This window comes from Giraffa tippelskirchi, chromosome 1 (genome assembly GCF_054371585.1).
Source record: "Giraffa tippelskirchi isolate mGirTip1 chromosome 1, T2T-mGirTip1v1.2.pri, whole genome shotgun sequence".
Lineage (NCBI taxonomy): Eukaryota > Metazoa > Chordata > Mammalia > Artiodactyla > Giraffidae > Giraffa > Giraffa tippelskirchi.
Window position 1 is genome coordinate 136,432,747 of NC_137275.1, and position 14,537 is coordinate 136,447,283.

General features: G+C 36.8%; 2 protein-coding genes across 12 annotated transcripts in view; one reads left to right on the forward strand and one right to left on the reverse strand.

Moving 5' to 3' along the window:
- The window catches only part of LINGO2 (leucine rich repeat and Ig domain containing 2), a 1,356,204-nt gene extending 1,348,199 nt beyond the window's left edge, over nt 1-8,005 (forward strand). For all 11 annotated transcript variants that reach the window (XM_081497697.1, XM_081497679.1, XM_081497690.1 and 8 more), the window contains one exon: nt 5,377-8,005. In XM_081497697.1, the coding sequence (XP_081353823.1) occupies nt 5,412-7,232 (1,821 nt within the window). In that variant the 5' untranslated portion in view covers nt 5,377-5,411 and the 3' untranslated portion in view covers nt 7,233-8,005. The remainder of the gene's footprint in view (nt 1-5,376) is intronic.
- Nucleotides 1-14,537, reverse strand: part of LOC145509321 (uncharacterized) — a 403,057-nt gene that overhangs the window by 8,679 nt on the left and 379,841 nt on the right. Inside the window, exons 6-10 of the transcript XR_014056003.1 lie at nt 12,245-12,449; nt 11,363-11,463; nt 6,297-6,628; nt 5,652-5,810; nt 4,082-4,188 (exon numbers count right to left, since the gene is read on the reverse strand). The gene's annotated coding sequence lies outside the window, so the exon portion shown is untranslated. The remainder of the gene's footprint in view (nt 1-4,081; nt 4,189-5,651; nt 5,811-6,296; nt 6,629-11,362; nt 11,464-12,244; nt 12,450-14,537) is intronic.

Here is a 14,537-nt window from a genome sequence, read left to right on the forward strand (position 1 = left end):
GCCCAAAGAAATATTTTCCAACTGATTTTATGAGGTCTCTATTACTCTGATACTAATACTACATAAACATATCACAAGAGATCCATAAAACAGAGAAAAAATTCTCATGAAATAGAAAAATTATTTACCAAATACTAGCAAAACAAACCTAATAAAATATGTGTGTATATACACAGACTTCATACAAAGTGGGGTTTATACCAGGAGTTCAGGTAGTTTAACATTCAAAAAAAATTAATATTATTTGCCATGTTGAAATAATAATGTAGAAAATAATAAGACCATTTCAATAAATGCAGAAAAGCATCTTTCAAAATTCAACAACTCATTTATGGTAAAAAAAAAAAAAAATTCTAGTTAACTAGAAAGAGAAGAGAACTTTCTCAATCTAACGAAGGGAATTTATTAAAAAAAAAACAAACAACACTAAAACATAGCCAACATCAAACTTAATGGTGAAAAAAACTGATTTATCTTAAGATTAGGAACAAAATAAGGCAGACAGCTTTCAACACTTCTATTCAACATTATCTTAGAGGTAATAGCAAACACAGAAAGGTACAAAAATAAAGGCATAGAAGTTAAAAAGGAAGAAACATTTGCTGAAGGAAATTAAAGACCTAAATAAATCGAGAGTACCATGATATTCAAAAACTGAATATTGTCACACTGTCAGTTCTCCACAAAAAAACTATAGATTCAATACAACTCTTATCAATATCCCAGCAAACTTTTAGAATTGGCAAGCTGATGCTAAGACTTTTTTGAAAACTCAAATAATCTTTAGAAATGTCAATGCAAATTTGATCCCTTATTGTTAAATGTATGACTTTTTACATGTGAAAACAACTTCAAAAATCAAAATAGTTTTATTTTCTAATTATAAAAGTAATACAAGTTATATTGTGGGGAAAATAGAATGCCTGTAAAGTTATAAGAAAATGGAGGGATTAGAGGTGATTTCCATCTCAAAATAATTACTGTTGTCAACATTGTCATTATATACTCCCAGCTTTGTTCTTGCCTATATATATGACTCTGCTCTCTGCTCAGATGCCCAGTCGTTTCTGACTCTGCAACCCCATAGGCTGTAGTCTGCCAGGCACCTCTGTCCATGGGATTCTCCCAGCAAAAATACTGGAAAAGTGAAAGTTAAAGTCATGTCCAACTCTTTGCGAATTCTCCAGGCCAGAATACTGGAGTGGGTAGCCTCTCCCTTCTTCAGCAGATCTTCCTGATCCAGGAATCGAACCAGGGTCTCCTGCACTACAGGCAGATTCTGATTGGGATGCCATTTCTTCCTCCAGGGGCTCTTCCCAACCCAAGGATCAAACCTATGTCTCATGTCTCTTGCATTGGTGAGTGGATTCTTTACCACTAGCACCACCTGGGAAACCCTATGTATATAACTATATTCCTATATATATCTATATAAAAATGAAGAAATATATATTCCTTTTTGTGTGTGAATATATATAAACATGTATATATTATATTAATGTATTAATACTTATATATTATAAATTACATTATATATTTATAGAGTATATTATAAATAATACATTAATATTTATATATTTCTACATAGGAATATATATTATATATTTTATATAATATAAACATATTTATTTACATATTTATAAACATTTATATTACATATATTCCTATATGTAAATTCCCATATTATATATACTATTATAATGTTACATATTATATATATCCCTATATAAAAACATACATTTATATATTATATATTAAATATATATTAATATATAATATAAAATATATTCCTATTATATTCCTAATATATATATTAGGAATATATATTATGTATATATTAGGAATATATAATATTCCTAATATATACATAATATATATAGGAATATATATAGAAATACACGTTTGTATATACTCATGCACACAAAAAGTAGTATATATCTATTCATCTTTCCATGTTAACGAGTACAGACCTAAGTCTTACATGTTATTGGCTACATATTGCCTTGTAGCTCAGTCAGTAAAGAATCTGCCTGCAATGCAGGAGACCCAGGTTTGATTCCTGGGTTGGGAAGATCCCCTGGAGAAGGAAATGGCAACCCACTCCAGTATTCTTGCCTGGAGAATCCCATGGACAGAGGAACCTGGAAGGTCATAGTCCGTGGCGTCATAAGAGTCGGACACGACTTAGCAACTAAACCACCACCACCACATATTTTATAGTATGATTATATATTAACATATAACTAAGAGCCTACTATTACATATTTCCAGTTTTGCTATATTATAGACAAGCCTGCACCAAATATCTATGTACACTAGTTAAATTATTTCCCTATGATACATTTCCAGGAAAAAAGAAAAGGTCCATAATATCTACCCTCTTTTGGAGATGGTATACATGTTTATGGTATAGATTGTGGTGATGATTTCATGGATATATACTTATATCCAAACTCAAATTGTATACATTAAGTATGTACAATTGTATACATTAAGTATGTACAGTTTGTACAGTTTCTGTATGTCAATCATTACTCGGTAAAGTGGTTTTGAAAATGTTTTAAAGGAAAATGGTTTAAAGGGATGAACATATTAAAGTTATACGTATCATTTAACCTCCTCATTTTTGTACCTCTACCTCCTGAAGTTATACCAGTTTATATTTCTTATATCGGTTTCTTCAATCAATAAACTTTGTCAATCTGATGGGCAAAGGTGTTATACTCCTATTTAATTTGCACTTCTTTGCATAGTGAAGTTGGTCAGCTTTTCATATATTAGCTGCTTTTAGCTTTTATTACATTCATTGCCTAGTTTTCTACTGACAGCCACCTCTTGTCCTTATGGATTAAAAAGAACTGTTTGCTTAATCCCCTATCTATTATAAGCCTAAAAGATATTCTCCATTTTAGCAATTGCCTTTGTGTGTGTGTTTACTTGCTTGTTATACTAAATTTTTTTCAAATGCACACAGTTGAATAGATTATTCTTTTTTTCATGCGTGCTAGCTTTTGTCATAGAAAAGGCTTTTCAATTCTATTATTATAAAATTAAAGATTTCTTCTGGTATATTATTTGTTCTTGCATTTTAATCCCTCATCTGGAATTTATTTTATTGGAACCAATGAAGTTGATGTACAACTTTCCCCACTAAATCCCTAGTTATTTATATTTTTCTCACTGGATTAAAACGCTACTTTTCATGTATGCTGACTTCTCAAATATATTTAGATAAAATTCTTTACTGTCTGTTTCATTCACTGTGTATTTTCATGCCAGCATGATGCTAATTTTTATCATAGTCTGGTAATTTATGTTTAAGTTTTTCATAAGGGTGTTTTCATTACTAATTTTTGATGTTTCTGATTAGTCTCATATTTATATTTTTCCAAATTAACCTGAGAATTTTCCAAATCCAAAAATATTCTTCAAACTGTATGTATTTGTTGAGAATTATCTTTATAATTTTAAATCTTTCTATTGAAATATATATTATATCCCTCTTTTTAGTAAGTTTTGTTTCCTCATTAGGGCTGAATGGTTGCAATATTCTGTATATTTCTTATTTATTTTATTCTAAAGATTTGGCTTTTTCAGAATTACTATGACTGGAATCATCTTATACAGTAATATTTTCTAAATGACTTATATGATTCTAAATGATTTTTATATATGAAAATTATTTTTATTGTATAATATGTTAATTTATTTATTCTCCTTATTCTAATAATGTCTCAGCCAATTTCTTTTGTTTTTCAAGATGGACTTCAGTTTGATCTACAAAGAAATATTGGAAAAGATGTGGCAAAATTAAATCTTACCTCACCTCTAATTGATTTTACTAGCACCTTCTGCATTTTTGCTTTGGTCCTACATTTTGAGGCCATTTTTTCTAGTGATTCACTATTCAGTTTGTTCTTACTTGTCATTTTTATGGATGGATGTGTTTAGATATAGACATAGTTATATATACATAGACATATGTAAACACTGACTGAAGAATTATGCTCTTAAACAATTCAAGAGTGAATGCTGAAGTTTTATCAAATAACTTTATATCTAAAAATATTAAACAACTTGCCCTGAGTAAACATGGTGTCCATGAATGAAGCACAGCCCTGGGGATCTCAGGTTCATACTTCTCCATAACATACTTCTCACTATTCAGTTGAGCAGTAAGTTCAGGGTCTGCTTAACGACATACATTTAAAACATAGTCAGTTCCAATCTCATTTGATATCTATTTAATTTCAGCTTAACAAGTTTAATGGGTTTGAATTTGAATATGAAAAAATGATGTTCATTTATTATTTAAAGACTTTTTTCTTAAAATAATGACTCTTCCCACTCTTACATATTTAACCCAAAAATCTTAAAGAATTTTCATCTTCATAGCCACTATGATGCCTCATACCTATGATAAACTTGAAGAGTTCAGGGAGATTTTGAGGATCTTTTTGTTTACCTCAAGAACCCTTTATAAATCAAAATTTGCTGAATTCTGAAAGAGGTACACCTTCTAATTAAAAGGGACTTTGGTAGCTCAGATGGTAAAGCCTGCAATGCGGGAGACCCGGGTCTGATCCCTGGGTCTGGAAGATTCCCTGGAGAAGGAACTTGCAACCCACTCCAGTATTCTTGCCTGGAAAACCCCACGGATGGAGGAGCCTGGCAGGCTACAGTCAATGTGGTCGCAAGGAATCTGACATGACTGAGTGACTAACACTTTCACTTTAACAGAATATTTACATATGAAGGTAAAACATCTTTCACTGAATGTAACTTTATTTTGTACTTGGAACCCAAGGTTCCCAATGTTCAGTGAAGCTTCTATTAGCTTCATTTTGAACAGGATGACATCACAAATGTCAGAGATACAGACACTGATTCAAACTGCACAAATGTCCTCTTAGCCACTGACCTCTGCTTCTGTCCTTTAAGTTCAAAATAAAGCCTTTTGTGAAAGGTATTGTTTTGCACCAGTCTGTGCCAGACACTCTAATAGTCTTTCGAGAATTCCATGGACAGAAGAGCCTGGAGGGCTGCAGTCCATGAGGTCGCAGAGAGTTGACCACAACTGAGTACACACACAGAGCTGTTCAATACTGAAACTGTCATAACTCTAGAAAGGTACTATCATCGTCCCTCTTATTTCCATTTTACAGCCAAGAAAACTGAAGTACAGGGAGGCGAAATATTAATAACTTACCCAAGATCATGTTAATGATGGCAGCTCTCAGGTTTAAAGGTCAGATCTGATCTGTAGCCCTCCAAATCTAGGGTCTTTATCATTGTACTCACTGTCTCCTTTATGTCTCTTTACCTATTTCCTAACTCAGTTTTTCTTCCTCCCTTCTTTGGCCCCTTCTCCTACAGGCCCGTGACCAAGGTGTAGACTAAGAGGGGGAGTCATGCTTCACACGGCCTTATCATGTTGGCAGCCATTCCTGGGTCTGGCTGTGGTCTTAATCTTCATGGGCTCCACCATTGGCTGCCCTGCTCGCTGTGAGTGCTCGGCCCAGAACAAATCTGTTAGCTGCCACAGGAGGAGGTTGATCGCCATCCCAGAGGGCATTCCCATCGAGACCAAAATCTTGGACCTCAGCAAGAACAGACTGAAAAGCATCAACCCCGAAGAATTCATCTCTTACCCTCTACTGGAGGAGATAGACTTGAGTGACAACATCATTGCCAATGTGGAGCCAGGAGCCTTTAACAATCTCTTCAACCTGCGTTCCCTCTGCCTGAAGGGCAATCGCCTGAAGTTGGTCCCTTTGGGGGTCTTCACGGGCCTCTCCAACCTCACCAAGCTTGACATTAGTGAGAATAAGATTGTCATTTTACTGGACTACATGTTCCAGGATTTGCATAACCTGAAGTCTCTAGAAGTGGGGGACAACGATTTGGTGTACATATCACACCGGGCCTTCAGTGGGCTGCTTAGCTTGGAGCAGCTCACACTGGAGAAATGTAACCTCACTGCGGTACCCACTGAAGCCCTCTCACACCTCCGCAGCCTCATCAGCCTGCACCTGAAGCATCTCAATATCAACAACATGCCCGTGTATGCCTTTAAAAGACTGTTCCACCTGAAACATCTAGAGATTGACTATTGGCCTTTACTGGATATGATGCCTGCCAACAGCCTCTATGGTCTCAACCTCACCTCCCTCTCCATCACCAACACCAACCTATCCACTGTTCCCTTCCTTGCCTTTAAACACCTGGTCTACCTGACCCATCTGAACCTCTCCTACAATCCCATCAGCACTATTGAGGCAGGCATGTTCTCTGACCTGATCCGCCTCCAAGAGCTTCATATAGTGGGGGCCCAGCTCCGCACCATCGAGCCTCACTCCTTCCAAGGGCTCCGCTTCCTTCGTGTGCTCAACGTGTCTCAGAACCTTCTGGAAACTCTGGAAGAGAACGTCTTCTCCTCCCCGAGGGCTTTGGAGGTCCTGAGCATTAACAACAACCCTCTGGCCTGCGACTGCCGTCTCCTATGGATCCTGCAGCGGCACCCAACCTTGCAGTTCGGCAGCCAGCAGCCCATGTGTGCTGGCCCGGACACCATCCGCGAGAGGTCATTCAAAGATTTCCACAGCACTGCCCTTTCTTTTTACTTCACCTGCAAAAAACCCAAAATCCGTGAAAAGAAGTTGCAGCATCTGCTCGTGGATGAGGGGCAGACGGTCCAGCTAGAATGCAATGCTGATGGAGACCCTCAGCCTGTGATCTCCTGGGTGACGCCTCGAAGGCGGTTCATCACCACCAAGTCCAATGGGAGAGCCACCGTGCTGGGCGATGGCACATTGGAGATCCGCTTCGCCCAGGATCAAGACAGCGGGTTGTATGTCTGCATCGCTAGTAATGCTGCCGGGAATGACACCTTCACAGCCTCCTTAACTGTCAAAGGATTCGCTTCAGACCGCTTCCTTTATGCCAACAGGACCCCTATGTACATGACCGACTCCAATGACACCATTTCCAATGGCACCAATGCCAATACTTTCTCCCTGGACCTTAAGACAATACTGGTGTCAACAGCCATGGGTTGTTTCACCTTCCTGGGAGTGGTGTTATTTTGCTTTCTCCTCCTTTTTGTGTGGAGCCGAGGGAAAGGCAAACACAAAAACAGCATTGACCTTGAGTACGTGCCCCGAAAAAACAATGGTGCTGTCGTGGAAGGGGAGGTGGCTGGACCCAGGAGGTTCAACATGAAAATGATTTGAGGGTTGGCCACTCCAACTATTGTTTCCGTGTCATTGTCTGTAACCAGTGAGACAGCCTGGCACAAGAAAAGTACTAGGTTAAAAGGCAGCTTAGTGCAGCTTCCCCTGTGTCAAAGCAGGGTCCGCAGAAGCAGGAGGACTTCTGATGGAGATGCTCCACCTAGAGGCAGGCAGGCATGTGTCAGAGCCCTTCACACAGTGGGGTACTAATTGTTTGCATTGCAAATACTGGCATTCTGGGGATCTCAGTAATGAACCTGAAGCTTCAGCTCATGCTCATGGACAGTTAACCTTTTCTACCACTGCAAAAACAAAAGAAGAAATCAAAAAGAACAACCTACAATGTAGGATTTACGTATTAAAAAGACACATTTGTCTAAACCGTACTCGAGAGAAAAATTTGTATCTATGATTCTCCTTTGTTAAAAGCCTTGCATCATCCCATACTGTTGGTTCAACACCACAAAGAAATCAATATATTCTTTACTTTTCTCTTTTTTTGGGGGGGAAACATATATGCTGTATATGTTTTAAAGCAATATGAATGAGAGGTTATGCTTTTTAGTTACACACCACTATCGACCCAAGTGTGATTTCACCTTCCTTTACATAGAGAGAGCCCTGAGACTAGATCCCCGGAGTTATGGGTGGATAGTGTGGAGAGATGAGTTTTGTCTAATGTAGGATGCCAAGAGATAGGACCCAAGGCAAAAATGCTCAACTCTGTTAACTTCTGTTACTATAAATAAAGGCATGTGCCTAGTTTTGATACAGAATGGAATATTTTTTATACTTGTGATATCACACTGGACCAGTTTACTGTAACAAAGCCTTTGGTTTCTCCAGAAAGTGGTGTGTCACTGTTTATACCTGTAAAATGCAAGGTAGGTGTCAATAATGAAACTTATTCCTTTAACCACAACTTGATTTTGCTTTCATCAATTGCTACTAAGGGAAGAGGATGTGATGTTTATATCTGCTCCTAGGGTAATATTCAGCTCATAGCTAAGATCAAAAAAATTCAGATGTGTAAAGCTCTCTGGATAATAAGTTCTTCTCAGATGCCAGCAGAAACCAGGGCGATCCATACAACTAAGGATCTGTTTAAAAAACAATGTTGTCTGAAGGCTGGATGACTGCCAGTCTGAGGAATCATCTAGCTACTGCACCTCTGATGTTGTCTATTCAAATACTCTACACACAGTATTATCTTAAATGCACAACTCCAGGGTGTCTCCCTGCTTCCTTTCCAAGGAGATATTGATTTTTATTTTGAAAGCTGTCTGGTGTAGACAAAGAAGAATCTGCCTTGCTTTTAAAGAAGTGGCAAAAAACAAGGTAGATTTAAAACCACTTACTGATATTTTTTTTCTCCACTGAGGAAAAACTAAGATTTACCCCTATAAATAGGTTAAATTGTGCGGACACTTTCACCCCTCTGAATGAATTTGTCCAATTCAGTTTGTATTAATGATTGTTACTCAAAGTGAAAATATTATAGTTTTTAAAAAATGGCATCATGCCATTACCACCAGTGATCTGGTTCAAATGTGACATAATTCCATTTGGCTGAAGGCTGAGTCAGTGGTTTTCAAAGCAGATACAGCTGACCCTTGAACGTGGGAGTTAGGGGTGATTACCCCCTTTGTGGTTGAAATCTTCATATAACTTACAATTGGCACAAGTCTGCATCCATGGATTCAACCAATCTCAGATTGCATAGTATCAATACTTGCAGTATATACGGCTGAAAAAAAAATTGTGTATAAGTGGACCTGCACAGTTCATGCCCAAGTTGTTCAAGGCTCAACTATAATCATATGATCTGAGAAAGCACTGAATATAGTGTATTCATGACATGTGATATATTTAATTAGCATAGAAGAGATACAGTTCTACATTTTTCACACTTTGAGAGGAACCTTAAAAAGAGCACCCTTTGGTACAGTGTGTAAGCTGGAATAGAAGGTGTCTGGCATTTGTTTCTTGACATATCCATTGGAAGTTTAACTTTCAAAAAGCTGACTTTTTTGAGTATTTGAAATTTTGAGTAACTTCAGTAAAATAAAAGTGACCCCAATAAAAAAAGCGACAGGTCCAAAAATTGTTTTGCCAACTGGATAGCAGCATGTTTAAACACATTTCTCCCTTAACAAAGGGTGGAAATGAGATAGAAAGATTGAAGAATGGACTGCCTGAGTAATTTTTCATTTGACTCTCCTGATGATTATCATAGATCACTTAGAAATTCATTTTCCTCTTATGGAAATTACCTTATTTGTATCTAACAATTGAGTCAAGATCTGCTATGAATTCTATCCCAGTTCCAACTTGTATGGAAACGGAACAGAATCTTTCAAATTTAAAAACGAACAAAGTTAAAGTAGACAGAGAGTCTTCCAAAAGTTAGTGTAGAATACTTTGGAGTAAGTATTTAACTAATTGTCCAACTGGAAAAAAAAAAAGAGAGAGAGAGAGAGAAACATTTAGCAGTTAATAACAGGGCTTTGTGATTCTGCTATTTTCTGTCAAAATAAAAGTGGACCAAAAAGCTTAGTCAAATGAAATTGGATTAAAGTCAACCCATCCATGAAAAGATTTAGTTATTATTCCACAGGAAGTAAAGAGATTGCACTCTCTTGGGGGTTTATATACTGTGATCCCTGGAACAAGTTATTTAGTATATTAATAAGTGTTCTTTCCAAAAAAGTCTCATAGACTAATAAGTTGGGGAAATGGTGCATGCTGTAACAACCTCTTGGAGGTTCAATATATATTTGAGCCTAATAAATCTTCTAAAAAGTTCAATAAACATGAACGTTATTTAATTTTGCTTACCTTGGGGTTTCACCAACTTATTTGAGCATGAGGCACTTCTTTTCATGATATAACTGTTAAACATCTTGAAAAACTAGGGTTTCACAGAACCCAGTTCAGTCAACATTGGACTGGAGTTGTACTCTTCTGAATTATTCCTAAACCCAATGTTTCCAAGAAGAGTAAAATTACTATTTGAATTGGGTTCCAATGGATTACAAAAAAAGTATGCCACTTGGATGAATGACCTGTTCATACAAATGAACTGGCCAGAAAGTTCTAGGAGAAGCTGTGACTTTCTGTCTGAAGCATCATAGTAATGGATTTACAGGTAACTGAATGGCCACTTAATTTTCTACATTCTATCTGTTCAGATCTTGGGTTCCTTTTTATAACTGTAAAGCTTTGATCTTGGGTTCCATCGACTTGAACTTTGAGGCTCTAGTATCAAACTTCACAAAGGGAATTTTCCCTTGTGACTTCAGCTTACCTCTTTACTAGATCCAACTAGACTGTGACAAACAATAATATCTTACATTAGCACATGGGCCAAATTTTCCCCTAGTAGTCATCTAGGGGTCTTCAATTTTTCCAGAGTATTTTTTTCAAACTATCCTAAGAAAAAACACAGTTGTTCGGCTCAGCATTTAATTCTGGGTTGACCAGTTCTCTGTGCATATTAAGCATCTTCAATGAAGTATACTCTCTAGACATTAAACTTTGAGATGAAAAATTCCCTGGCTAAAGCCCTAATGGTCAGAGAATTGATCTATTCTGTTAGAGTATGATAACTCAAAATGATTTGGTCTAATATGTTCCCAGCAAGTGATTTCTACTTTTCCAAATTCTCATGTTACTTTTTTAAAATTTTCATTGCATTTATGAGTTTTTCAAATATTCTCAAAGTTTGAAAATGTAACCCTAGAACTGCCAAGACTTGTACTTGCTAGTCCCAGAGGACATTTTCATAACTCTAGCTTTGCTCAAGTTTTTCAGAAATTTTTCTTATCACCAACAACCCACCCCCAGTAGTATAAAGGCATTCAGGATTTGCTCTACAGTCTGCAAGGTGGATTCTTTTTCCGCTGTTTGGTCAAATCTGTTCTCTTCAGTTCTCAGAGGAGCCCAAAAATTACAATCTTCTATGATTTTTTAAAATTATTTAAATCTCACCTGCAAATCCTAAATTTTAAGCTTGACCTTTGTCACTTTCCATAACTCAAGCAGGAACAAATACATAATATAAAGTACAAAAGAGAGGATGTGATCCTGGAGAAGAAAAATTTAGTGGAGCCCCATGTAAATTTACTTACCCTTCCAGGACCTCCCTTTATCTCCACATCAAGACATGTGCTTTAACTTCTGTAACTGTGCTCAGAAGATATTCAGCATCACAGATATGTCTTGAAGCTTTCTAGAAAAGAAAAAAAAAAATACCCATCATTTTCAACTTAGAAGGCTAAGTCCTGACCAAAAAAATATATCAAAAGTCTAAAGAAAGGTTGGAGGGAGACGCTTGAATCCATTTTAATACTATTTCCTTTATAATTTTTACAGTTATCTTCTTAACTGAAGAAGCATCAGAGGTTATACTCTCCTTTAACTTTCATCAGTGTCTTTTTTATCCTTATTACCTATGTCCAGGTCCCCTTTATAGAACTCACATAAGCCATTCCAAATGGATTTTTTGCCACGTGAACCTAGTAACAAAACATGTGGGGCCAAAGCCATTCATTCTACACAGTACTTAGGTAAACATTTATCCCTTTATTCCCCGGAGTAAAGCCTTAGAAACATTCCCCATTAGACTAAGACATCAGGTGCCTAGTAATTTCCATTGACTTTCCACAGTTGGCTTTAAGAGTCCTATCCTTTCTACTAACATCCTTGCTATCTTCTGGAGGAGGAGTTCTGGAGTTATCCTTGCAGTTGTGTATGGTAGGCCTTGAGGGATGAAGTATTGTCTGACTTGTTGATTTCTGAGTTCCATATTAGGTAGCGGAGTGTGCTTCCTAGTACTTTGGCGAACATGTGACATGAAGCTCTGTTACTCTTCCCCTAACTCCTTCAAAAACCATTCCACAGGGAGCCTTCTCAGTCTCACCCCAGCAAAAGTCCCACTACAGGGAAGGACAGCTTCACAATGAACAAGATCAAAATATGAACTGATTCGCCACAATATTTAGCTAAATTACCTAGCAAAAAATGGGTTGAGGAGCCATAGGCCTGGATTGGCAAGATTTAGCCAAGTAAACTGTGTTTTCCATCGATGAAAGATAGGTTTCCAAATCTGACGTTGGCTTTTCTGTTTTGATAGCAGTAAACTTAGCTGCATATTTTCTCAAAAAACATCAGAGAATGGAAACTGCTTACCGTCTTGTAAGTTTTTCAACAGGTTGCCTAGGATAAATGTTTGCACCAAAAAAAAAAAAAAGACAATTAGGAAGTTTGTAAAAGCTTTGATTTTCTAAAACAGGCCTGAACTGAAATTGATGTTCCTCTTTCAAAATATGGGAATATGATCAAGACAAATTTGCATGTACCCCAGACTGCCCTTCTCCAGTTGGCCAAAGTCTTTAAGACCTCTTCTCCCTCTCCCTTCCCCCTACCTACTCCCTAAGAACATGCTGAATAGGAAGGAGGAAAAGAGCATGGACCACTGAGTCCCCTGAGACAGCTCACAGAGAGAGGAAAGCTTTGGTACCCCCCCATTCCTGCCTCCTTTCCTGATGCCACCACTGAAAGGATCCCTCATTCTCCAGCTCTCTCTGCCCTACCACTGTCACCTCCCAGCTGCTGTCACACCCTATCAGTGAATGCTCTCTCGAGGGAAAAGTCTCCCTTCATTGGTACTCAGAAATTCTTGAGTAATTGTTAAACCGGAAATTGCTTTTTTCTCAAAAGCTCTCCAGCCTATCTCACAAAACACTTAAAAGTTAAGACTTACCATTCACATAATTACAAGGTGACAGCAATCTGCACGTTGAATGATTCTGATTTTTTTTCCTCTCTCTCTCTCTTTCAGAAGCAGGTGGGTTGATATAATGCCAGCCTTAAATAGAAGCTTTATTTATAGCCTTAGCAGAATGAGCAAAGAGCTGGCATAATCAAGAGAGTACTGCATATTTCAAGGAAGACTTTACCTTTAATATGCAAAATAGCCATTAGAAGACAACAAAAATGTAAATGTACATTCTCCTAAATTGGTTAACTGTATTAATTCCAATAAAGTTCAAAAGATAACTTTCCATACTACAAATGAGTCAGAATCAAAGATGTATCTATCCTACAAGGACAAAACAGAAAACACCCATAAAACAAAAAATCACCCCAGAAATTCAGTTGCCATGTTAGCGTTCTTCATTTCCTTGCAAACCTCCTATTCTAAATTGCTTTAATATATTTAATCCCCACTACCATGAAATCAATACTGTAACACAATGTAATCAACAAACAATGATTATGCAGGAGAGTAAACCAGACTTTCAAAAATAAAATTCGATCTTTACCACAATGTGTATCCAGCAACACACTGAGTCACAGACGTATCTGTGTGATGGCAAGAGACAGAAGCTAAGTCATGAACAAACTCTTTAGAGGCTGTTTGGAAGGAACCATGCTCTTCTCCTCCCCAGTTATAAAATCAGGTGTACCAGACACACGTGTGTGTTGCTTTGATACACAAGTCAGTTGTCTTATGTTTTATCCTTTTCCTTATGGTATGAAATGCCTCAGATAATAATTAATTAAAATGCTATTGTTTATATATACATATATAAATATGAGGGGGAGGGTTATTTGATTTTTTTAAGTGTTTAAATAAAATGTAACTGTTTTAAAAGCTGATAAGCTTGAAGAGGAGAAAGAGAGAAACAGAATGTGTGTGTGTGTGTTTTCCTTTAATGTCTTATCAAAGTTTTATTCTGGGAATACCCCATGATTGGAAGCTACTAACCAACAACCTATAAAACCTTTTTTTTCTTTAATGCCTGATAGCTTGTTTTTTATTCTCAAAAAAAAAAAAAAATAGTGCTAATGACAAAAGTACCTTGATTTATATTTGTGTATCACTATTATTATTGACTTATTGTGGGCATGTTTTATTTTTAACTTGTAAAAACAAGTTAACTTATTTTATTAATATGTAAAATAAGTTAAGAACACATGTTTTCTTTACTAATGTAAAGGGCTTAAGCATATGATATCTCAGTTAAAACCATTGGGCTATTATTAAGGGGGAAAAATGAAATGTAATAAAAAACAATTGGAGTCATCTATCAGAAAATACTCCCTTATTGAGAGAGGTCGGTTATATGAGCCTTGCTCATGAGGAACATAAGGTTGTTTAAATATCTTTAACATTGTGATTAGATCAGATAATCTATAAACAACTCCAGTCAGAGAAGCAGTAGGCCCAGGGGAATCAATCTACTGCTGGGATGAATGGAAACCACTCAGAGAGGAATCGGAGGCCAGGCTTTCAGATTC